At 40.7% G+C, this 26,825-nt stretch overlaps 1 protein-coding gene across 1 annotated transcript; it reads left to right on the forward strand.

The window, feature by feature from the left end:
• The first annotated feature begins 1,410 nt into the window (after positions 1–1,410).
• On the forward strand, positions 1,411–25,421 carry PLAC8L1 (PLAC8 like 1). The gene is made up of 4 exons (XM_060006867.1): positions 1,411–1,535; positions 6,515–6,651; positions 23,739–23,875; positions 25,211–25,421. Exons 1-4 carry the CDS (start codon positions 1,411–1,413, stop codon positions 25,349–25,351), a joined length of 540 nt encoding a protein of 179 aa, XP_059862850.1. The 3' UTR covers positions 25,352–25,421.
• The last annotated feature ends 1,404 nt before the right edge of the window (positions 25,422–26,825 follow it).

Below are 26,825 nucleotides of genomic sequence, written 5' to 3' on the forward strand. Positions count from 1 at the left end.
GGTCACTTCATACAATAGATGTTTGATTAGAAAAGTTGGCACAAATGAAATTTTAAAATATGGGATCAGCTTACATGTGCAATGGTTGCTCATTCTTCAAAGGAATCTTATTGTAAATCTTTTTGCAAAGCTAGTAATCACTTAATTTCTGTTATTCTTATAAACTTGAATTTTCATATATAGCACATTTATTCAACAACTTATTGAGTGCTTATTAATAGTGTTTCAAACACTGTGTTAAGCACTTGGAATAGAGTGGTAAGCAGAAGAAACATGGCTGTCCTTCATGTGGGATGCATCCTTACAGTTAAGAAGACAATGAGAGTTGTCCAGAACCTAGTGAGTGAAGGCAATTATGAAGCTGTATCTGAAGGATCTTGATTTGGGTGGTATTATATAGGCTTTTGCTAACAACCCTGTTCAAGTAAATGCTTTGAAGTTCAGAACCGTAAACAATCATTCTCTATGGGTCTGATGAGAATATATAGTAGAGTTGGCAATTTCCGCCTGTTGTCTTTCTAGTATAAATAACATTGAATTTTCATTACAGACCCCTCCCCTCAATGTGCAATTTTCTCTAATTTTATTCCTCTAGGAACATTTTCCTAGTGTTTCTGGTGTCCGTGCCTCTATAAGACATGCTCTAGAGACATAATTCAGAGGCTCCTAAGACCCTGAAGATTCAGAGCAGTAGGGAGGCGATCACCAGCCAAACCCTGCTTTGTTCACCAGATTCCATTTGGGCTGTGTAGGGAAGAAGTAGCAACACTTTCCCGGCATGCTCAATGAAGTCCATGGAAGAGTAGGAGATTTCTAAAAGTTGTAAAAATCCTTAGAGACTTGGGACAACTTAGCGTAGCTTAAACTTTAGGAAACCATCTTTTATTACGTGGTCTCAAGCACGATATCTGTGCTGCAAGACCTTTCTTTCTGTCTCTGTTTTCAGGTTATTTGTGGGACTCATACCCTCTTGCTTAATTGGACCAGCAGCCCTGGGGATGATGAGAGGCCCCCACTACTTCTCAGTTACAAGGCATGGCGGAAATCTGTAGCCTTTTGAGTCCCCTAAGGAAAGGTCAAGTGACACTTAGCTAGATAAATGTTTGCTGGAGTTATCTCTTAAAGCAAAGGGATTTTTCCACCAAAGAGTAGTTTTCTTTTTATTTAACTTACACTATATCTTCAGCAGTATCTCCCTTCAGGTTAGTAAGACGGACATGCCCACAGTTAACTGTGTACCTGTCTTTAAAGAAATAAGATGTCTGCCAGTTACACTGCTATGACCTCAGGTTCCAGAATATCAAGGCAACATTCTTTAGATGTTTCATTTTGGATTGAACCTAAGTTTAGAATCAGCTTATTGTTGAAGGGAAAAGGATATCCCAAGTGACAAGAAAATACCTATTAACTATGAATTGGTTTGGAAATTACTTCTCTGAGTTTCCTGAGGATATTTCCTTCCTCAACACACACTCACCTCTATTGCTTTCACTCATATCATCTGAAGATGAACAACATTTTATTTCCAGCTTGAGGTAGGGAGTAGGGTGATTTTACCCCCAGCTTTTGCTCTTTGGTTGGAATATCAAATCAATATCCTCCTATAAGGAGCCAGGAAAAAGAAAACTGGGCTCAGGAAGAAAGCTGCTATCATTTCCCATGTGTGCTTGAAAAGGAGGCAACTGATTATTTCCTTCTGGCCTTGCTTGGCTGGTGAAAGAGAAGAGCTGGCTTGGATGGAAAGGTGTCTCTACTCTTAACTGAAAATTTTGCACCCTGACCAAGTGAAACTTTATTTCTGGTGGCTGCCATTAATTTCCACCCTTTTGAAACCAAAACTCAAGAGTTTTGACTTCAGTTAAGAGTTTGAAATGGTTCATCAAGGAGGCCTCAGTGGAAGGCAGAACAAACTCTTAGTACTGCAAGTTTCATTAAAGTAGAGGGTGACATGAAACCCCCCCAGGCTGAAGCACCAGGTGTGTGGGAACATGCAGTGGGGAATGTGTTTAGCTGCTAGAAGAGGTGAAGGTTAGGGTAAGGCTGAAAATGGGGAAGGCTGTGTGTCCCATCCGTTGTTTGGTAGGAGCTGATAACTAGAATGACTGCAGTGAGTCCTCTGCCTCCCACCAGTTGAAGCCTCTCTCTGCTTCTCTCCTTTATGGTGACCAACCCTCTTGGTTTGTCTGGGACTGTTCTAATTTTAACACTGAAAGTTTTCCATCCTGGAAAATCCCTTAGGCCAGGGCAAACTGGGATGATTAGTCACCCTGATTGAATTTTAAGGTATTTGGGTAGCACATATGACAACTGAGAAACTGCCCCCAATCTCCTCCCTCTGTTCTTCGTTTCTGAGAAAAGTGTTCAGGATGCCCTAGGGTATGTGCAAGATCCTTAATTTAAATAATAACGGTAGCTGCCATCAACTGCATGCCTACTATATGCCAAGTACATAATCTTGTTTAATCCTCAGGGCGACTATGGAGGCACGATAGTTTAAGTCCAACTTTATGGAAGAGGAGACGAGAGCTGAGGACTGGGACAAGTTGTATTTTACAGGGTCAAACAACTAGAATGCAGCTGAGCCACATTTGTACTTTAGTGTGCCTGAATCGAAGCTCTGTCCTCTTTACACTAAATGAAGAAGTTGCTGAATTTGATGGCAAATGGATAGCTACTCTGGTTTAGAAACTGTGTGACCATCAGCTTCACCCACTGCTTCCAAACTCATTCTTATTACTGGTAGTGTAAGATTCTATCTATCTAGAGTAATATACAGAGCTAAAAGCTATGTAGGAAGCTGCAATAGCTACTTTAGTCTGACACCTGTAGCAGCCCCTGAATAATTATTCAGTTCTTAAAGGAACTACTAAGTGCCTGGCACATAGCAGGTACTCGGTGAAGGGTAGCTGTGCTTGTTATTTTAATTTTGACACATGAGCTATAATCTTGAACTGAAATGTTTTAGCTAATGAATGTCAATTCAAACATTTTAATATAAAAATCACCAAAGATTCAGAGTATTAAGGAAAGAAAATAATACAGTTCTTGAGTTCAAAATTAGGCAAACACACACACAAAAACCCCTTTTTTTCCCCCACCAAGGAAAAGCTACCCTCTTAGTTATTTGATTTGCAATAGCTAGAGGACAGGCTTCCTTGCCATAATAGGTGTTACACATATAATGCTGAGATAGAAGCAGAAAATTCTCTTCTAGGGCTCCAAGCTCTAAGTGCGTTTCAGGGGAAAATCTAATCTAGGGGCCCAGCGCTAAGAAACTCCTTTACTAAAATTGCTGGAAACTCTTAGTGTAATAATGGAAGTCCCAGCTTGCAGGGATCACGTTGAGAGGTAAATGCCCTGGGTTATGTGGAGGCATGCAAGAAGATTTTAGGCTACTCTCAATAAAAACTCTTGATGTTTTTATGTAATCAATTCACACCTGAGAGTTGTGCCTTTACTAGAGAATGAAACATGGTTAAGGTCACGTAATCTGTAGCTAGATTTGAGGAGGACTCAGATATAATGGAAGAGATGTGTGAATTGAGTTTAATCCAATTCAACAGTTGTTGTGCACCCACTAGTTTTCAAGGAGTGCACTGGATTCTGGGGATACAGGGAGAAGCAGCAGGTGCCCCCTGACCTCAAGGAGTTCACATGGAAGTAGAGGAGAGAAGATATGTATAGAGGTAGTTTCTTCAGGACCAATCTGAAGTCTTCATAGGTGTCTTAGTCTGCCCAGAATTTCATAAAAAAATACCACAGACTGTGTAGCTTACGGAAGAGCTACTTATTTTCTCACAGTTCTGGAGGCTGGAAGTCCAAAATCAGGGTGCCATCATGGTCCAGTTCTGGTGAGGACTCTTCTTGGTTTGCAGCCTTCTCTCTGAGTGTTTACATGGCCTTTCCCTTCTTATAAGGCCAGCAGTCCTATTGGACCAGGATCCTACCCCTATTCTTTATTTAACCTTAATTATCTCCTTGAAGCCCTACCTCCAAATACAGTCACATTGGGAGCTAGATCTTCAACATATGAATTTGGGGAGACACAATTCAATCCATAGCAGTAAGCGTTAGCCCACATCATAGCAAATATATTAACATGTACCCATACCTATGTTATATCCTTTTTCTTTTCTGTATACTAAGTGAAAGGATTTTAATAATTTTGCTTTTGAAATTATTTGGCTTTGAGTAATTTATGATTAGCTGTTGCTTCTCAGCAGTCATTCATTCTTGGATTTTTTTTTTTTTTTTTTTTTTTTTTTTTGCAAAATGAGAGAATTGTAATTTGTTTTCAAATGTAATAAAATATGTGTGAATTCCAAATTGGACATTCATGTGACAGGTATCATGCTAGGTTTTTGTGTTTAATTGAGCATTAACTAATTTCAACTTTGCAGTTTTTTTGTTTTGTTTTGTTTTGTTTTGCGGTACGCGGGCCTCTCACTGTTGTGGCCTCTCCTGTTGTGGAGCACAGGCTCTGGACGCACAGGCTCAGCGGCCATGGCTCACGGGCCCAGCCGCTCCGCGGCATGTGGGATTTTCCCGGACCGGGGCACGAACCCGCATCCCCTGCATCGGCAGGTGGACTCTCAACCACTGCGCCACCAGGGAAGCCCCAACTTTGCAGTTTTTATATTTTGTAGCCAATACTTTTTTCCAGGTCTCAAACGCTTTGATAGGTTCTTGAAAAGCTTGTTAGACCCTACATATTGTCTATAATGCCAAATGGATAAAAGGGTGGGGATGTTTCATAGCTCTACTTTCACACTTGTAGATAGGTCACTCCCAACTCTACTCGCTCTTCCAAGCTCTTGTGCAGCATTCCCAGCTGTTGGCTGGGATGCCCCTCATGTCTCACTGGCACTGTAGATTGGCTGTGCTCCCAGCATCCTCTTCCCTTCTGCCTTACCTCCTATTCTATTTTCCTTGCCATCTCTGTTACATTGACATCGCCACCTACCTGGTAGGAGGTGCAGAAGCCATTGCAGTGATCATCAGTGGTCTCCAAGTCCACCTGTATCAGGTTTCAGGCTGTTATCAGGATGACTACGTGGGCATTGCCTGGGAACTTTATTATGGACACTGATTTCTATACCTCATCCCTGGAGTCCTGTACAGTGGTCTGGGGTGAGGCTTGGGAATTTGTTTTTTTAACAAGCCAATGTGCTGTCAGGTTTGGGAGGGTGTGGGTAGTATTGGTGGAATGAAAGAGAGATGTGATCATAATAACAAGAACAGTGCTCCCCATATTATGATAACTTGAAATCCCATTGGATTTAATGTCCCAAATCAGAGGTTCTCAAAGGGCTCCACAGCTGTTTGCAAGATGCCCACAGGGTGTTGCCTTAAGGATGCTCAGGAGTATTCTACTCTGGCCTCTAGGTTTTGTGTCCCAGGTGTCCCAGGTGCAGAACTTTGGTGACTATTACTGTAACAACGGCTGTTACAGGAAGAAATTCTGCTGTCTTTTTATTTTCTCTCAAGTATGAGGCAAGCTCTTTATTTCCTCATAACACATCAGAGACCAGGTACAAAACTCTTAATGAAGCTTGCTAAAAGGGTAGCCCCAAACAGAATAACTGCTACTATGTACAGGCTGAGACTCATTCTCGGGCCCCTCTATCCCACTCTTGACATGCCCCTTCCATGAGGCTAGATAACAGCGTACCCTTCACTATAGGACTCACTCCAGGTATCCCCAGGGTAGGCATTCAGGCAAAACTAACTTTCAGCCCCAGAAAAAGAAGGAAGTTTTTTTCTCACCTCACTTTTGAAGCCCACCCCCTGGGCCTGTATTTCTATTTCAGAATGACTGAGTGGAATATCTATGCCCTTCAGGGAAAATCGAACCAGAGTTGTACTATGTGGCTGCACGAGGACAACCATATAGTGGTTTGATATCAAGATATATTCTGAAGTCTGGGTTATTCATTTAAATGATACTACCTGTCCCACTTTAGTAGCCTCGTCCAGATTTAGATGTACCATTCAGTCCAATTCCTTATTTGTCTTTTCAACAAAGTTTCAAAATCCTTGCATACAGCCTCACTCAGGGTCACATTGTTACACAGGCTGTGTGCACAATAAACAAGTTACCTGTCCTTCAGTCCACATAATAACCCTGTGAGGTAGTTTTTTCATCTTAAATTTGAACAAACAAAACAGAGGTTAAGCCACTTAACCAAGGTCAGGCTTCCAGGAAGTGGCATGCTGGGGCTTTATTTGTGAATTTATTTTTAAACACTGAGAAACACTGAGGAAGTAGACTGGACATTGAGTCTGAGTGACAGAACTTGGAATAATAATGCCACTAATAGAAATGGGGCAAAAAATCAGAGGAGGTGTGATGGAGGAGGAGGGAGGGAGATGGTGAAGTCAGCTTGGGCTCTGAAATAAGAGCCACTGGGCATCACTGGGTCCCTGTCTCTTTATCACTGTGTCTTGGCTTGATGATTATCCTTCTGAACCATCTTCTTTGTTTCCAAGTTAATCACCATCCTTGACTCTCCAGGAGCCATGCACCAGCCCAGGCTGTGGTGAAGCAGCCTGTCCGGGGAGCCAGTGGCAGGACCACAGTCACAAAGATTGTCCAGACTGGTGGGGACTGGAGCACCGGCCTCTTCAGTGTCTGCAGAGATAGGAGAATTTGTATGTTTTTTCTCTTCCTTTAAGTTCTCCTTTACTATTTTCTTTCCTAAAACACCAGTGGGTAGAAAAGCTGCATCAGGCACAAGGACAGAAATTAAATGGTTTCAGACTAACTAGACTAATATTCTAGTGACTCAAATACACTCCTTGGCAGGAAGGATCTTGCTTTTCAGGGATGTGGATGTTTTTATAAAATAAGTGATGACTTCAAAGGTTTTTTTAAATGACAAAATCCATTGCATGTAAAGACACACAAAATGGGCTCCCTTATCTGCAGCTGATGGAGTATAAATTGGTACAAGCTTCCCAGTGAATGGTTAGTAACACCTATAAAAAGGGCCTCAAGTGTTATGTAGCCTTCGACCCAGTAATTACAGTTTTAGGCATTTAGTCGAAGGAAATAAATCATGTGCAAAGATTTAGCAGCATCATTAAATTGTTGCAGCATTGGTTATTGTAGCAACAATCTGGAACAACCTAAATGTTCAGTGGGGGCTTCAATACAATGAATTATACAGCCATGAAAAGTCATATTGTAGAATAATACTTCCTGAGATGGAAAAATGTTGAGATACAATTTTAAGTTAAAGAATCAGATTGTAAAACCATGTACATTAGACATTAATTAGGGGGAATATTTAGAAAAATATCTGGAAGGATATAAATACAAATGTTTACAGCAAGTGTCTCCAGATGGTACGCTAATGAATAGTTTTTCTTTTTGCTTATCTCTAGTATTTCTGTAAGGAAAGTGTAGTACTTTCCTCACAGAATAGTGAGGAAGACCAGTCATTGAATAAGACCAATCATAAAAAGATGCTCCCTTTGTTTTTTTTTAAATTAAGTTTTATTGGAGTATAGTTGTTTTACAATGTTGTGTTAGTTTCTGCTGTACAGCAAAGTGAATCAGCTATACGTGTACATGTATCCCCTCTTTTCTGGATTTCCTTTCCGTTTAGGTCACTGCAGGGCATTGAGTAGAGTTCCCCATGCTATACAGTAAGTTCTCATTATATATCTATTTTATACATAGTATCAATAGTGTGTATATGTCAATCCCCGTCTCCCAATTCATCCCTTCCTCCCTCCCCGCCTTGTATCCATATGTCCATTCTCCATGTCTGTGTCTCTCTTTCTGCTTTGCAACTAAATTCATCTGTATCATTTTTCTAGATTCCACATATAAGTGATGTTATATGATATTTGTTTTTCTGACTTCACTCTGTATGAGTCGCTAGGTCTATGCACGTCTCTGCAAATTGCACAATTTTCGTTCCTTTTTATTATGGCTGAGTAATATTCCAATGTATATATGTACCACATCTTCTTTATCCATTCTTCTGTTGATGGGCATTTAGGTTGAATAGCTCCCTTTGTTGATTGAAATCTTTTCAGACACTGGTTTAGATGTAAAGAAGTACCAACAACACTGCCCTCTAGCTGCATGATTTTCCACTGGGTTTGAAGTTCAAAGCACATTGATTCTATTTTTACCTTAGGACATTCTGACCCATCTCTGGTACCACATGTCAGTATCCTTTTCCAGGACCTGATGTTCTTGCCCTAGGGAGTAACTCGGTCACAGAATCTTTTTTTTTTTTTTTGCCGGGTGGTGGGGGGTGGCGTGGGGGGCTGTCCTTTTTGATGGATGAGGGCCAATCTCTTAAGTTCAACAGACTCTGGATCTGCTATTTTTGAAGAATATGGCTCCCCCACCCTTTAGAGGGTCTGGCAAGACCTGGATTTATCCTAAAGCCTCACAAGATGGATCAACCAGAGAGCTCTGAGCTGCTACCTGATCCACGTCCTTATGCAGCTGAGTCTTGGCTGAGGCAGAAACTCGAACAAAATTTTTGGTGCTCTGATCATCCAAGCCTGAGCCTTCACTGTTTGCCTGGGCCTCACAGAGAAGAGACCGCCCAGCACCAAACACTATCCTCCATCGCTGTCCCTTTGACCATCTGACCCAGAGCTCAGCAGATTTCTTCCTGCCACAGCTACCCATGTGTACTTCTGACCAGACAATTATGGCAGCTGTTCTCTGAATCACTCAGGATTCTTCCTGGTTCTTGTCCACATTCTCTGACTTTGGTTGTCACCCAGTACTGTGGTACAGAGAAGGCAGAATAGCCACGTGGAGATGTGGAGACCTAGCCCCAGTTTGGGGAGTGGACCATTTTCCCTTCATAGCTTATAGTTCGTGGTTGGAGGGGTGAGGGTATCAGTGCATTTCCAAGTAGAGCAAAGCCTGGAACATAATGTAGTGGTTAGGAGAGCACATTTGTATTGGATATAGACCTTGCCTTGAATCTTAACTCTGCCTCTTACTGGCCATTTGACCTTGAACAAATTCTCAGGGCCTTCATTTTTCCAGCTCTGAAATGGGGGTAAATAAAGGTGCCCACCTTAAAGGTTGTCAAGATTAAAGCAGATAATGCACAGAACCCTCTCTAGAACACTGGCTTGGAACATAACTGGATCAGAGTTTTTTTTGGTTGTATGGTATATATTGGGTTAAATAGTGTCCCCTCAAAATTCATGTCCACCTGGAGTCTCTGAATGTGACCTTATTTGGAAATAGGTTCTTTGCATTGTTGTCAAGTTACAAAGAGGTTATAGTGGATTAGGGTGGGCCCTAAGCCAGTGGCTGGTGTTCTTGTAAGAAGAGGGAAATTTGGACGCACACACAGAAAAGATGGCCATGTGAAGACAGGCACAAATTAGAATAATGCATCTATAAGCCATGGAATGCCAAGGATTGCCAGCAACCACCAAAAATTTGGAGAGAGGCATGGAACAGACTTTCCCCCAGAGCTTCCAGAAGGACGAAGCCTGCCAACACGCCAATTTCAGACTTCTAGCCTCCAGAATTCTCCAATGAGAGAATACTTTCTATTGTTTTAAGATGTCCAGTTTGTGGTATTTTGTTATGTCAGCCCTAGGAAATTAATACACAAGCAAACATAGGATTTCATTAGAAGGTTATGGGGTAGCTCACAAAATCAGGAAATCAACTAAAAGCTAAGCTTAGGAGGGACAAGATGCATTATCAGGAGATAGCTGAAAATCTGGTCAACTCCAAACATTTTAATCCTTTTGCTTTCCTGTCTGAGAATTGCTGTTTCAGCAATGGAGCCCAATCTGCCTAGCCTAGGTCATGACTGCTGCTTGACTAGGCCAGGGCATTTTGAATGACAGTTCTCTTATTTCCCACAATAGGGAAGGGATAAATTCCTAAATTTACAATTGGGGTGTGTTACTATGAAAATTCCAACAAATATACAATAATGCACTTAGTAAATCATAGGTATTAATGTCATTGTTGTTATAAATTTTTATTTTCCAGAGTGTTGAGAGCAAAGAGTAGAATCAGGAGACTTAGGTTGGTTGCTGCCCAATCCCAAGAGTACCTAAAAAGTTGACCAAAGGAAGGACCACATGCCACCCCCTCAGCCTTAAACATTGTTTCACTGCTTAGTTCTGTGCTCCACCCCCATCAGTGTTCAGGAGACCAACCACACGGGTCTTCTGGGTCCCTGCTTGTCCATTGGAGAGCCCATTCTAGGGGCAAGAAGGAATGACATGTGGAGAATACAATATTCTTTACAGCTGGACGTGATCTGTGGAGGAGAGGCCATGAATATACAGTACCGGCTGATCTCAAATGTACTGTGTCCTAATTGTTGTTCCCTGGATGGGCCTCCATTTTGTAACTGCTCATACTATCTCTAAGCTAATGGTCTCACAAGAAAAAATTTATAGGCAGTATCAATTTATACACTGGTGATCTGCACCATGATTCCCAGGATGCAGCTGGAGTATGAGTGCTATGAGTCTTAGGTTTTTTTCCTTCCTTGTTTAAAAGGGCTACTTCATCCACAAAGTTTTATTTTAATCACATCACTGTGACAATACTTGTGACAAACTTGGAAACAAAAGGGACATCTTCTTTCCATGACTGTTTCACGTCAGATTCCCATCTTGGGATAGTTTACCATTAAATGTTGAGAATTACTGCTACAATTTGTCATCCATTAAGCAAAGGGTACATTATGAAGAGTGATAATTTCCATTTATTTTTGACATTTTGCTTCTTCATTTAATTGCACTTCTGGTTTTTAAACTGCCTCCCTCTTCCCACCTCTGTGCTTTCTTCTGAATTCACACTGCCCTGGGATGAGAAAATGGGTGCTTTTGTGTCCTTTGAGGATGTGGTTTCTGAAAGCTCAGATGTGAAGCTGAAGCAGAGGTGAAATAAGTGGCTGTGAAATGGCCTTGTGGGTGAAAGGCTGGCTGTTCCAGCTGGGGGTGTTTGTGATGTTGCCCCAGAGGAGGTTTATGTGGAAGGTGTAATCAACACTGGTTCGTAATTCAGCCAGCCTTTACTGAGTTCCTACCTATGTATGGTCATGTGATAGGCGCTACAGATATAATAGTGACGAAGACAGAGACGGTCTCTGAGAGTACATAGGCAATAAGCAAATAGACAAAATAATTGCAGTGGTGCTGAGTGCTGTGGAGGAAGTAAACAAGGTGTTTTGAAAGGAAATTACAGGGGGCAAAGGATGGCCTCTCTGAGGAACTGACTTAAGCTGATACCTGAGAGATGGGAAAGAACCAGCCACTAAAATCACCTTTCCTGTGGAGGCACCACAAGCACCAGGCAGTAAAGGGCTTTGTGTGGACAAGAAGCCATCAGAGGCCCAACGTGGGTGGGGTGAAGCAGTCCAAGAATTTCTTTGGTTTTCTGGAAGAGGAAGGAGGCATGAAAAGGCCTCAGACTGGGATTCATGTCCTTGAACTGTATCTTGGGTAAACTGTACACTGTACACTGCAGTCTGAAAGCAGGGACCACTGGTCCTGCTCACTGGTCTTGCCCAGCGGAGCACCTGACCAATAGAAGGCGCTAATGAATATTTCCTGAATGACACATCTATGAATGAATTTTAACCTGTATTCTCACTTGCTTCCTTCTTTCCTGCACTTCATTGAAACAATCACAAAGACTTAGATTCAGAAGGGATATTGGGGTCAGCTGGTCTGGCCCCTCACCAGCTTGTCTAAGTCCCCTCTGTAGCAAGCCTGGTAAGGACCTGACAGCCTTGGCTTTCTGAACATTTCTGGAGAGGAGGGCTCCTCTCCCTTGGAGCCATCTCAGTGCTTAAAAAAAAAAAAAAGATTTTTAATAGGTTACCAGGTACGTGATGCAAAATTCAAAAGTACCTACCCCTTAGGTATATGAAAAGCAGCAACTCCATCCTTGCCCTCCTGCCCTGCCCAGTTCTCCTCAGAGGACACCACTCTTACCTGAGCCCCAATATAGTCTATATGCTTATAAATATATAAAAAATTTTAATGAAAATAGATTAAGCTTTTTATTATAAAAGTATCATATAATCATGGTAAAAAAGAAAAATGCAAAAGGCTATAAAAGAAGAAAGCAGTATCCTGTAATCCCAGTGTCGTAGATATACATCGTTAATATTTTGGTATCTATCCTTCCAGATTTTTTCTGTATATGTGGTATATATAATTGACACAAATAATAGAATTGTAAACACACACAGTTATGCATCTTTATTTTGTTTTAATTTAACAATATAGGTGACCATATTGTGCAGACCATATCAGCACTTCTGAAGCTAATATTTTAAATTGCTGCATAGATTCCATTGTATGAATGTACCATAATTTATTTATCCAAAAATTCTTATTTGTGGATCTTTATGTGGTTTCCAGACTTTTTGCTATTCAAACCGATGCTTTGTGAGTATTCTTGTATTGGTGCCATTTTGTATGTGCGTGAGTTATCTGTTGGACAATTGCTGAGGGTAAACCTACTGGTCAGATAGTACGTACCTTTTTAAATCTTGATAGATGTTTCCAAATGGCTCTCCATTTAGAAGTTGTACTAATTTACACTCCCTCCCACAATGTATGAGCATGCCCCATTCCTTATTTATTTATTTATCTATTTATTCTTGGCTGAGTTGGGTCTTCATTGCTGCATGTGGGCTTTCTCTAGTTGCAGTGAGTGGGGGCTACTCTTCCTTGCAGTGCATGGGCTTCTCATCGCGGTGGCTTCTCTTGTTGCGGAGCACGGGCTCTAGGCATGCGGACTTCAGTAGTTGTGGCTCGTGGGCTTTAGAGTGCAGGCTCAGTAGTTGTGGTGCGCGGGCTTAGTTGCTCCACAGCATGTGGGATCTTCCCCGACCAGGGCTCGAATCCGTGTCCACTGCATTGGCAGGCGGATTCATAACCACTGTGCCACCACGGAAGCCCCACATTCCTTTTTTTTTTTTTTTTTGCAGTACACGGGGCTCTCACTCTTGTGGCCTCTCCCGTTGCGGAGCACAGGCTCCGGATGCTCAGGCTCAGCGGCCATGGCTCACGGGCCTAGCTGCTCCGCGGCATGTGGGATCTTCCCGGACCGGGGCACGAACCCGTGTCCCCTGCATTGGCAGGCGGGCTCTCAACCACTGCGCCACCAGGGAAGCCCCCCACCATTCCTTTTTTAAGCATCTCTTATTGTTAGATTCTGCCTCTTTGTGATAATTGACCTGAAATGTGCCTTGCTGCAATTTCCACACACCTTTCCTACTTATGTTCTTTGGGGCTCCACACTGTGGTTTTGTGTAGCCGCCTTCTTTTTATCTTGACTCCCCCTGTGAGTTAGAGGGATGAATGATGAACCACATTCCATGCTTGAGGGTGGAGTTCATGTTAGAGAATAGGCCAGGAATGTTTAGGCTGTGGGAGCTGACATGACCACTAGGCCTTTGGAGGGAAGGGGAAGAGGCTGAATTTATGGCATGGATCTCTCTTGAGCCTGAGCTTCTTTTTTAAAAAAAGTACACACACATACACACACACATGTGCACACACATACTTGCATATATATATATATTTTTTACTTCACAAATAACACATGAATATGTTCACTTTATTAAAGAAATGAAACATTACAGAAAAGGGAACCATGTCACTCTTTTATTAAATCAATTTGGAGTGTTTTCTTCCAGATCTTTTTCTCTGTATTTACATATGCATCTATTAGTAACATATACTATTGCTTTGTAACTTTTTAAACAAAGCATAAATGGTATTATGCTGTAATATCATTATGCAATTTGATTTTTTTAACTCAAAATATGTCTTAGAGATTTATCTCTGTTGGTACTTAATTGATCTTTCATTGTGTTCTTAATTATTCCCTAGTATGATCTGCACCATCATGGTTTATTTACACGTTTGTCTATTAATGTACTCTTGTTTTAAATTTGAAGCCACAAATAATGCTGCAGTGGATATCCTTGTACCGGCCTCTTTGTGTGCATGTGTAAGCATTACTCTAGGGTAGATGCTAACAAGTGGAGTTACTGAATCCCAGAGTATTTAAAATTTTATGAGATTCAGCCAAGTTGCTTTCCAAAGTGACTGTGCCAGTTTCCATCTCCATCAGTGTATGGAGCACCTATTTCTCTGTGGTGCCCCACAGCATTTGACATGCTCTAAAAACCTTAGAGTGTGGCCAGCCCTGAACCAAGATGGCAGAGTAGAAGGACGTGCTCTCACTCCCTCTTGTGAGAACACCAGAATCACAACTAGCTGCTGGACAGTCATCGACAGGAAGACACTGGAACTCACCAAAAAAGATACCCCACATCCAAATACAAAGGAGAAGCCACAATGAGATGGTAGGAGGGGCGCAATCACAGTAAAATCAAATCCCATAACTGGTGGCTGGGTGACTCACAGACTGGAGAACACTTATACCATAGAAGTCCACCCACTGGGGTGAAGGTTCTGAGCCCCACGTCAGGATTCTGAACTGCGGGTCCAACAACGGGAGGAGGAATTCCTAGAGAATCAGGCTTTGAAGGCTAGTGGGATTTGACTGCAGGACTTCTACAGGACTGGGGGAAACAGAGACTCCACTCTTGGAGGGCACACACAAAGTAGTGTGCACATCGGGACCCAGGGGAAGGAGCAGTGATCCCAAGGGAGACTGAACCCAACCTAGCTGCTAGTGTTGGAGGGTCTCCTGCAGAGGCGGGGGTGGCTGTGGCTCACTGTGGAGACAAGGACACTGGCAGCAGAAGTTCTGGGAAGTACTCCTTGGTGTGAGCCCTCCCAGAGTCTGCCATTAGCCCCACCAAAGAGCCCAGGTAAGCTCCAGTGTTGGGTTACCTCAGGCCAAACAACCAACAGGGAGGGAACCCAGCCCCACCCATCAGCAGTCAAGCAGATTAAAGTTTTACTGAGCTCTGCCCACCAGAGCAACAGTCAGCTCTACCCACCACCAGTCCCTCCCATCAGGAAACTTGCACAAGCCTCTTAGGTAGCCTCATCCACCAGAGGGCAGACAGCAGAAGCAAGAAGAACTATAGTCCTACAGCCTGTGGAACAAAAACCACATTCACAGAAAGATAGACAAGATGAAAAGGCAGAGGGCTATGTACCAGATGAAAGAACAAGATAAAACCCCAGAAAAACAACTAAATGAAGTGGACATAGGCAACCTCCCAGAAGGAGAATTCAGAATAATGATAGTGAAGATGATCCAGGACCTCAGAAAAAGAATGGAGGCAAAGATCGAGAAGATGCAAGAAATGTTTAACAAAGACCTAGAAGATTGAAGAACAAACAAACAGAGACGAACGATACAATAACTGAAATGAAAACTACACTAGAAGGAATCAATAGCATAATAACTGAGGCAGAAGACCGGATAAATGACCTGGAAGACAGAATGGTGGAATTCACTGCTGTGGAACAGAATAAAGAAAAAAGGATGAAAAGAAATGAAGATAGCCTTAAAGACCTCTGGGATAACATTAAATGCAACAACATTCGCATTATAATGGTCCCAGAAGGAGAAGAGAGAGAGAAAGGACCTGAGAAAATATTTGAAGAGATTATAGTCAAAAACTTCCCTAACATGGGAAAGGAAATAGCCACCCAAGTCCAGGAAACGCAGAGAGTCCCAGGCAGGATAAACCCAATGAGAAACATGCCGAGATACATAGTAATCTAATTGACAAAAATTAAAGACAAAAAAAATTATTAAAAGCAACAAGGGAAAAAAGACAAATAACGTAAAAGGGAACTCCCATAAGGTTAACAGCTGATTCTCAGCAGAAAGTCTACAAGCCAGAGTGGAGTGGCACAATATATTTAAAGTGATGAAAGGGAAGAACCTTCAACCAACTTTACTCTACCTGGCAAGGATCTCATCAGATTCGACAGAGAAATCAAAAGCTTTACAGACAAGCAAAAGGTCAGAGAATTCAGCACCACGAAACCAGCTCTACAACAAATGCTAAAGGAACTTCTCTAAGTGGGAAACACAAGAGAAGAAAAGGGCCTACAAAAGCAAACCCAAAACAATTAAGAAAATGGTCATAGGAACTTACATATCGATAATTACCTTAAACGTGAATGGATTAAATGCTCCAATCAAAAGACACAGGCTTGCTGAATGGATACAAAAACAACACCCATATATATGCTGTCTACAAGAGACCCACTTCAGGCCTAGGGACACATACAGACTGAAAGTTAGGGGACGGAAAAAGATATTCCATGCAAATGGAAATCAAAAGAAAGCTGGAGTAACAATACTCATATCAGATAAAATGGACTTTAAAATAAAGAATGTTACAAGAGACAAGGAAGGACACTACATAAGATCAAGGGATCAATCCAAGAAGAAGATATAACAATTTTAAATATATATGCACCCAACATAGGAGCACCTCAATACATAAGGCAACTGCTAACAGCTCTAAAAGAGGAAATTGACAGTAACACAGTAATAGTGGGGGACCATAACACCTCACTTACACCAATGGACAGATCATCCAAAAGAAAAATAAATAAGGAAACAGAAGCTTTAAATGACACAACAGACCAGATAGATTTAATTGATATTTATAGGACATTCCATCCAAAACAGCAGATTACACGGTCTTCTCAAGTGTGCACAGAACTTTCCCCAGGATAGATCACATCTTGGGTCACAAATCAAGCCGCAGTAAATTTAAGAAATTTGAAATCATATCAAGCATCTTTTCTGACCACAACACTATTAGATTAGAAATGAATTACAGGGGAAAAAATGTAAAAAACACAAACACGTGTAGGCTAAACAATATGTTACTAAATAACCAAGAGATCCCTGAAGAAACCAAAGAGGAAATCAAAAAATACATAGAGACAAAAGACAATGAAAACACAATGATCCAAAACCTATGGGATGCAGCAAAAGCAGTTCTAAGAGGAAAGTTTATAGCTATACAAGCCTACCTCAAGAAACAAGAAAAATCTTAAATAAGCAATCTAACCTTACACCTAAAGGAGCTAAAGTAGATCAAACAAAACCCAAAGTTAGCAGAAGGAAAGAAATCATAAAAATCAGAGCAGAAATAAATGAAATAGAAACAAAGAAAACAATAGCAACGATCAATAAAACTAAAAGCTGGTTCTTTGGACGATAAACAAAATTGATAAACCATTAGCCAGACTCATCAAGAAAAAGAGAGAGAGGACTCAAATCAATAAAATTAGAAATGAAAAAGAAGTTACAACAGACACTGCAGAAATACAAAGCATCCTAAGAGATTACTACAAGCAACTCTATGCCAATCAAATGGACAACCTGGAAGAAATGGACAAATTTTTCGGAAAGTATAACCTCAAAGACTGAACCAGGAAGAAATAGAAAATATGAACAGACCAATCACAAGCACTGAAATTGAAACTGTGATTAAAAATCTTCCAACAAACAAAAGTCCAGGACCAGATGGCTTCACAGGTGAATTCTATCAAACATTTAGAGAAGAGCTGATATCCATCCTTCTCAAACTCTTCCAAAAAATTGCAGAGGAAGGAACACTCCCAAACTCATTCTATGAGGCCACCATCACCCTGATATCAAAACCAGACAAAGATACTACAAAAAAAGAAAATTACAGACCAATATCACTGATGAATATAGATGCAAAAATACTCACCAAATACTAGCAAACAGAATCCAGCAACACATTAAAAGGATCATACACCATGATCAAGTGGGATTTATCCCAGGGATGCAAGGATTCTTCGATATGCACAAATCAATCAATGTGATACACTATATTAACAAACTGAAGAAGAAAAACCATATGCTCATTTCAATAGATGCAGAAAAAGCTTTTGACAATGTTTAACAGCCAGTTATGATAAAAACTCTCCAGAACGTGGGCATAGCAGGAACCTACCTCAACATAATAAAAGCTATATATGACAAACCCACAGCAAACATCATTCTCAATGGTGAAAAACTGAAAGCATCTCCTCTAAGATCAGGAATAAGACAAGGATGTCCACTCTCACCACTATTATTCAACATAGTTTTGGCATTCCTAGCCACAGCAATCAGAGAAGAAAAAGAAATAAAAGGAATACAAATTGGAAAAGAAAAAGTAAAATTTTCACTGTTTGCAGGTGACTTGATACTATACATAGATAATCCTAAAGATGCCACCAGAAAACTACTAGAGCTAATCAATGAATTTGGTAAAGTTGCAGGATACAAAATTAATGCACAGAAATCTCTTGCATTCCTATACACTAATGATGAAAAATCTGAGAGAGAAATTAAGGAAACTCTCCCATTTACCATTGCAATAAAAAGAATAAAATACCTAGGAATAAACCTACCTAGGGAGACAATAGACCTGTATGCAGAAAATTATAAGACACTGATGAAAGAAATTAAAGATGATACCAACAAATGGAGAGGTAATCCATGTTCTTGGATTGGAAGAATGAACATTGTGAAAAGGACTATACTACCCAAAGCAATCTACAGATTCAATGCAATCCCTATCAAATTACCAATGACATTTTGTACGGAACTAAAACAAAAAATCTTAAAATTTGTATGGAGACACAAAAGACCCCAAATAGCCAAAGCAGTCTTGAGGGAAATAAACGGAGCTGGAGGAATCAGACTCCCTGACTTCAGACCATATTACAAAGCTACAGTAATCAAGACAATATGGTACTGGTACAAAAACAGAAACACAGATCAATGGAACCAGATAGAAAGCCCAGAGATAAACCCACGCACCTATGGTCAACTAATCTATGACAAAGGAGGCCAGGATATACAATGGAGAAAAGACAATCTCTTCAATAAGTGGTGCTGGGAAAACTGGACAGCTACATGTAAAAGAATGAAATTAGAACTGTCTCTAACACCATACACAAAAATAAACTCAAAGTGGATTAGAGACCTAAATGTAAGGCTGGACACTATAAAACTCTTAGAGGAAAACATAGGAAGAACGCTCTTTGACATAAATCACAGCAAGATCTTTTTTGATCCATCTCCTAGAGTAATGGAAATAAAAACAAAAATAAACAAATGGGACCTAATGAAACTTCAAAGCTTTTGCACAGCAAAGGAAACCATAAACAAGACAAAAAGACAACCCTCAGAATGGGAGAAAATATTTGCAAATGAAGCAACCGACAAAGGATTAATCTCCAAAATTTATAAGCAGCTCACACAGCTCAATATTAAAAAAACAAACAACCCAGGCTTCCCTGGTGGCGCAGTGGTTGCGAGTCTGCCTGCTGATGCAGGGGACACGGGTTCGTGCCCCAGTCCGGGAAGATCCCGCATGCCGCGGAGCGGCTGGGCCCGTGAGCAATGGCCGCTGAGTCTGTGCGTCCGGAGCCTGTGCTCCGCAACGGGAGAGGCCACAACAGTGAGAGGCCCGCATACCGCAGGAAAAAACAAAAAAAACCCAATCCAAAAATGGACAGAAGACCTAAATAGACATTTCTCCAAAGAAGACATACAGATGGCCAAGAAGCACATGAAAAGCTGCTCAACATCACCAATGATTAGAGAAATGCAAATCAAAACTACAAGGAGGTATCACCTCACACTGGTTAGAATGGGCATCATCAGAAAATCTACAAACAACAAATGCTGGAGAGGGTGTGGAGAAAAGGGAACCCTCTTGCACTGTTGGTGGGAATGTAAATTGATACAACCACTATGGAGAACAGTATGGAGGTTCCTTAAAAAACTAAAAATAGAATTACCATATGATCTAGCAATCCCACTACTGGGCATATACCCAAAGAAAACCATAATTCAAAGAGATACATGCACCCCAATGTTCATTGCAGCACTATTTACCATAGCCAGGTCATGGAAGCAACCTAAATGCCCATTGACAGACAAATGGATAAAGAAGATGTGGTACATATATGCAATGGAATATTACTCAACTGTAAAAAGGAACGAAATTGGGTCATTTGTTGAGACGTGGATGGATCTAGAGACTGTCATACAGAGTGAAGTAAGTCAGAAAGAGAAAAACAAATATCATATATTAACACATATATGTGGAACCTAGAAAAATTGTACAGATGAACGGGTTTGCAGGGCAGAAATTGAGACACAGATGTAGAGAACAAACTTACGGACACCTAGGCGGGTTAGCGGCAGGGGGGTGGTGGTGGTGGTGGGATGAATTGGGCGATTGGGATTGACATGTATACACTGATGTATATAAAATTGATGACTAATAAGAACCTGCTGTATTAAAAAATAAATAAAACAAAATTCAAAAATAAAAAACACCTTAGAAAAATTTGGCATTCTTATAGGTAATAAATGGTTTCTGATCATCTTAGTATGCAATTCCCTGATTACTAACGACATTGAGCAGCTTTTCATGTTTTTTCTTGGTCATTTGTATTTGTTCTTTAACTGTTCATGTCTTGTGTTCATTTTCTTCTTCTGTTTAATCCTTGATATATTGATTTTCAGGAATTCTTTGTATGTTCTGGATACTTATCCTTGGTCTGTGATTTATTTAGCGAAATTTCCTCCTAGAGCCCCCTGAAGACAAAGGATTCCATCATCCTACCCTTGTGCATCTCTTGTTGAGCACAGTGTTTATCCCACAGCACTCCATCTCGGTACACCTGACCCAAGGATCTTTCCTAAAGAAGTTGCATGATTTCAGACTCTCCACAGGAATAAATACCAAACAGTCGTAGTGAGGGCACTGTCTTAGAACACACAAGTCCACAATTATTTACTAATTAAATACATAAAACATGAGAACATTTGGGCATATGTGGTATGTGTAGTAGTTAAGACTTTGGAGCCAGACTACTTGAGTTCAAACGTGACCTCTGCCCCTTCTTAACAAATGTATGAACTTGGGCAAATTGTTTAAGTCCTCTGGGCATTAGTTTGCTCATCTGTAAAATGGGCCTAATAATAGTACATTTTATAGGATTGTTGTGAGAATTAAATGAGTTACTAAATGCAAAGTACTTTTAGCAGGGCTTGGCACATGGTGAAATCTGTATAAATATTATCTATTATATAATAAAACTTTGGCTTTTATAGTGTTCTTTTTTTTTTATCATGTCTGACTTCTGTCCCAAGGTAATTGAATTTTGGGTGTGTTTCCTCAGTATCTAGTACTCCCTCATAATGAACACTTAGATAACCTGGATATACAAATGGAAAGGCTTAAAAATAAAATTAACAGCATGTGTTACATGAGTCATAAAAATAAGGTACAGGAGTTTCAGTGCACAAAACAACTTCTTTACAATATGCTTATTGAGGATGGTGGGCATTTCTCTCTGCCAGTTAAAGTGGTGCAGCTCAGGCAATTGGGTAAAGACAATTTATTACTCACTTAGCTTGCTAGCTTTATAATTATGCAACTTTTGATTAATTTTTTATCTGCAGGGATATACACTACAGTATTTTGTAATTCATGCATAAGTTTTGATTGATTTTTATGTGCCATGATTTCAAAGTCCCCTAATTCAGGGTTGCATACAGTATTACCACTCTGAACTCACTGCACGTTCATGGGCCATTTGCTGTCCTCTGACCTGTTGATACCAGTTGTCAGTGCTGAGTGGGACCTGCTGATCTCGCTAGGAGTAATGATTTTTTTAAAATGTGGGACAAAACATCCCAGACTTAATCAAGGATGAATTTAGTGTTTGCTTTGGGCCAAGTGATGCCTATAATACATGATTTCGTGATTTTCTTAAGATTCCTGACGAAATAGATGTTCTGTTTCTCAGATAGGCTGCTCCTTGTCCCCCTCTCCACTCCAGTCCTCATGCCCTCCATGCACATGTTCTACCTCACCTCTTATATGAAACTGGAGAAGTCCAGGCACATCCCTTGGAGGTTCTAAGATAAAACAGCATTCCTAGATTTCTGCTTCTTTGTCACTGAATTTGGGAGTGGAACTCTGCACTCCTCACTGTTGAAGAGGGAGGGAGGGATGAGGCAACAGAGACAGGTGTTTGACAAGGAATTCTTCTAGTATGCTAGTGACATGGCATGTAAGCCTTTGTGTCTGGTGAACTAGAAGGCTATGAACACTACCATTTCACACTCATTAGAATGGATAAAATAAAAAAGGCTGACAATTGCAAATGTTGGTGAGGATGTGGAACAACAAACTCTCATACATTGCTGGTGGGAGGGTAAAATGGTACAAATACTTTGGAGAACTCTTTGTAAATTTCTGGTAAAATTAAACGTAAATCTACCCCATGACCTAGCAATTCCATTTCCAGGAATCCACCCAAGTGAAATGAAAATATTTGTCCACGTAAAGACTTGTATATGAATATTCATAGTGCTTATTCATAATAGCAAAAAATGGAATAAACAATGGGAGAGTGGACAATTTGTAGAACATTTATACATTGGTAATACTACTCAACGATAAAAGGAACAAACTGCAGATATACATAACAACATAGATGAATCTCAAGAAATGTGATGTTGAACAAAAGAAGTCAGATACAAAAGTAAACATGATTCCACTTATACGAAGTCCAAATCGAGGTAAAACTCATCTATGGGAATAGAAATCAGAATAGTGATATGTCTGGAGTGGGGGTGGGAGGACCGGGATTGTCTGGGAAGGGGCACATGGGAACTCCCTGGGGTGATGGCAGTGTTCTACACGTTTGGTTACGTGGGTGGATATGATTGTCAGAACTCATCCAACTGAACATTTATGATTTGTGCATTTTCTTGTTTATAAATTATGCCTCAATAACATTTATTGAATACATTTTTAAAGGTTATGGTTAGTTTTTTTGCTCTTTCATAGTTCAAATTATTTGTATTCATCAAGGTTGTCATCTTTTGCAATGATATAGCATCTTAATCGTTTACTGGGGGTTCTTAACCTGTGGTCCAGTGATAGTTTTCAATGGATCCTTGAACCCCGTGAAACTGAATGCACAATTTTGCATGTCTGTGTTCATGTATTTTTCTCTCCCCTTCAGGAGCAAGTTCATAGCTATCACCATATTCTCAAAAGGTTCCGTGACCCAAAACGTATTTAAAAGAGAACCTCTGTGTTAATGGTTCATGCAGGATGTGTAGGAAACAATATCAGTAGTTAAAGATGAATGAATGAATAAATGACCAACTGTTTCCAGCTGATGTTCAAGGAACCAAGCCTCTACTAGTTTACAGATTAAAACTGGCAGATGTCAGTGGCTCCATGCAACTGCAAACATTAGAGAAACCTTCTGGCCTGAGAAATAGAATAAAGTCCTTATAAGAATAGCAGGCAGAATCAGTGTACCATATAAGAGCTTTCAATCACATTTATAGAAGAAGACGCCTGCTGTTCAAAAGTATCTTATACTGTGTCTATTTTAAATATTGAAATTAGATAGATGAACATAAGAGAAGCAACAGTTATGTTTCAACTATAAAAAATTATCTAATGCTTTTCTCTTGACAGAAAAAACAGTTACTGTAGTGAACGTTATCAGAATAGTGGCAGGTTCAGCTTTGCCAGTGTTTAACAAAAGAAGACAATTTTGGTGTGGCTCAGTTATGGCAATTCTCATATAGTGAGTTTTGCAAATTGGTCATTCATTCTCAGTCCCTGATTGCAGGGGGACAATGCAGTATTAAATTGATGGCATAGGGCTATAAATGCTCTTTGTGATGTGAAGTTGCTCTAAGCACAACTGAGAACCTGAGCTTGCTTTTATGTGGTTATTGACAGGTTTCTGTGGTCTCATTTGTCCCATGTGTCTTGAGTGTGACATCGCCAGGCAGTATGGAGAGTGTTTTTGTTGGCCATTGTTACCTGGGTCCACCTTTGCACTAAGAATTGGCACCAGAGAGAGACATAGAATACGGGTAAGTGTGTTTGGATATATATGTGAAGCTGGATCTGTATGAGAACCTGGATGCCTTTCAAACCTGTGATTTTTTAAAAAAAATGAGGTGTGGGTGAGGATGCTTAAAAACACCACACTTAGTGGAATACTTTGAGAAAGGAAAGGGAAGAAATTTCTGATTTCATTTGTTACTAGGATATATATTAACGAAAATGCCACATTGTGAAGGGTATTTCCAAGGGGGACCTATTATAATGTAGATCGTTGACCACTTCTGTTTCTCTGTCTCTTATTACATCCAGAGAAGATGATAGGTAGAAGTGCACCAAATTTGGAGGATACACTTGGGATAATCTCACTTAAAATGTAGCCCATCAGCATATACAGAATTCACTTTGGGGGTTCCCTGGGGACCCTTCAAAGAGCCAATTTCCAGTGCAGCTGAGACTGAGGTACAATGAGAGATTGAGGACAGACATGTCATACCTACTAAGATGTGGACAGATAAAAAGGCATCTTTTTATTTTATTTGTTTTTTTATTGGAGTATAGTTGCTTTACACTGCTGTGTCAGTTTCTGCTGTACAGCAAAGTCAATCAGCCACACAAATACGTGTATCCCCTCTTTTTTGGATTTCCTTCCCATTTAGGTCACCACAGAGCACTGAGTAGAGTTCCCTCTGCTGTACAGTAGGTTCTCATTAGTTAAAGGCATCTTTTTATATATTCATGTGAAATGATCCCTAGGATATATTTTTAAGTGAACAAAAGAGTAAGGTATGTAAGTATGTAACGATTTACTTAAAAAGAATATATATGTAGGTAAAATGTAATGTGTATGTATCTGTATGTATCTATATATTTGCCTAGACATAGAATTTATCTGGAAGTGTATATAAGAACTACCAACAATGGTAGCCCCCTGACAGGTAACTGGGTGGCTGGTGAGAGCTGTAGAAGGGGGGGATTTACTTTTTACTTCCTATTCCTTCTTACTGTGGGAATTTTGGACCATGTGCATTTATTACTCCAAAAAAGTAAATAAAATAATTATAAACATTAAGTTCTAAGAGGAAATAAAAAGATGTTGACAGAGAATTTTCTGTCAGTGAGACAGTGGTTTCAGGTTTGAAGTCTTGAGGGCAGGTCTCTGAATTGCAAGGATCGATTAGCAGTCGAGCTGCTTGGCACTTGGGTAACGCGGTGGAGTTGTGTCCCTGGGCGATGACTTCAGGGTGGTGGCGGATCTTGGGGGCAGTGGGTGGGATGGGCCATGAGGTAATACTGCGGAGGTTCCTGGGAAAGGCAACTGAGCCTGTGCGATTGAGCCAGAACAGAGACCCGGTCTCCCCTAGGGCACACTGTGCGAGGACTGGCTGGCAGTGCACTGCTGCTGGCCTTTTTCCATCTGCCAGGTGGCCCGGGAACTCAAGATGAGGACCTCCCAACTCTACGAAATCTATGCGGCCCCTTCGACTAATGAAAATCTTATCTGACAGAGCAAGAAATCTCCTCCTCACTTCCCCACACCCTTCTCTCAAATCCCTCTTAGTAGAGAGATTGTTCTTAAGGTTTCACTGAAATAGTATGAAAATAAATGATTTCCCACTACTGTCTTTACTGTTGTCCTTTCTTTACACGTACCCCCAATGAAGACTCTGTTATTTGTCTGAATTTGCTATCCCAGCCCAGCCATATTAGGCAGATTCGAGAGGTGAGTTTTTTACCCTCCGTCACCCTGCCTGGAGTTTTGGAAGGCTGCATTTTCCCCCATCTTCCCCTTTCACAAGAGATGTCTGGGAAACTGGAAGAACTATTATATGGCTAAGCTAAGCCTCTTTTCCCAAAGTACCAATGATGGGGCAGAAGACAGTTTATTTTATTTTTTTATTATTTTTAAAAACTTTTATTGGATTATAGTTGATTTACAATGTTGGGTTAGTTTCAGGTGTACAGCAAAGTGAATCAGTTAGCACCTGGACTGGGCCCTAAATATCACTGTAATGCAGGAGCATTGTCCTTCCCTTGTCCTGACTCCTTCAGTCCTGACTGGCATAAAGGAGAAAGTCTCAGCTTGTTGCTGATCATGAACAGTTCTCCAGCATTTGTAAATTTTCAGCCCCAAATTCAAAGCCATAGGTGGGCCACTGTTACAGGTTGAACTATGCCCCCCCAACCCCTTCCCACAAAAGAGCTACTGAAATCCTAATTCCTCATATATCTGAATGTGACCTTATTTGGAAATAGTCTTGCAGATGTAATTAAGATGAAGTCATTAGGGTGGGCCCTAATCCAACATGACTGCTGTCCTTACAAGAAGAGGAGAAGAGACACAGAGGTAGACACACAGAGGGAAGACAGCCATGTGAAGATGGAGGCAGAGATTGGGGTGATGCTGCCACAAACCAAGGAATGCCGGGGCTACCTGAAGCTGCAAGAGGCAAGGGAAGATCCTCTCCTAGAGGTTTTGGAGGGAGCACTACCCTGCCAGCATCTTGACTTTGGACTTCTGGCCTACAGAACTGTGAGAGAATAAGTTTCTGTTGTTTTAAGCCACCCAGTTTGTGGTACTTTGTTACCACAGCAGTCCTAGGAAACTAATTCACCAGCCATCTACCATGGGAATAGAATACTTTTGCTCTTGTTAACATGGCAACACAGAGCAATGCTGAGGAGCTTGGGGTCTGAAGCTGGACTGCCTCCTTCATTTACTAATTGTGTAACTACAGGAAAATTTGCTAATCTGTTAGTACCTCAGTTTCCTCCTCTGTAAAATGACAGTACTGTCCTCATAGGGTTGTGAGTATTTTAACAAGTCAAGACACTTAGCACAATGACTGGGAAGGAGCAAGGACTTGGTAAATATCAGCTATTATTACTATTTACTGTTACCTTATATTTGCTGCAAATGATATAATTTTCCATTTACAGTTGGGATATAAAGTTTTCTATCAAGTTTTAGGTTAAAAT

The sequence above is a fragment of the Delphinus delphis genome, chromosome 3 (genome assembly GCF_949987515.2).
Source record: "Delphinus delphis chromosome 3, mDelDel1.2, whole genome shotgun sequence".
Classification (NCBI taxonomy): Eukaryota; Metazoa; Chordata; class Mammalia; order Artiodactyla; family Delphinidae; genus Delphinus; species Delphinus delphis.

What these genes read in the sequence shown, in the direction of transcription:
- PLAC8L1 (XM_060006867.1), top strand. Translation starts at nt 1,411, where the DNA reads ATGAATTGGTTTGGAAATTACTTCTCTGAGTTTCCTGAGGATATTTCC. An exon ending in CTGCAGAGATAGGAGAATTT is followed by an intron (nt 6,652 to 23,738) that starts GTATGTTTTTTC and finishes GGTTATTGACAG; the next exon opens with GTTTCTGTGGTCTCATTTGT. An exon ending in GAGAGAGACATAGAATACGG is followed by an intron (nt 23,876 to 25,210) that starts GTAAGTGTGTTT and finishes GGTCTCCCCTAG; the next exon opens with GGCACACTGTGCGAGGACTG.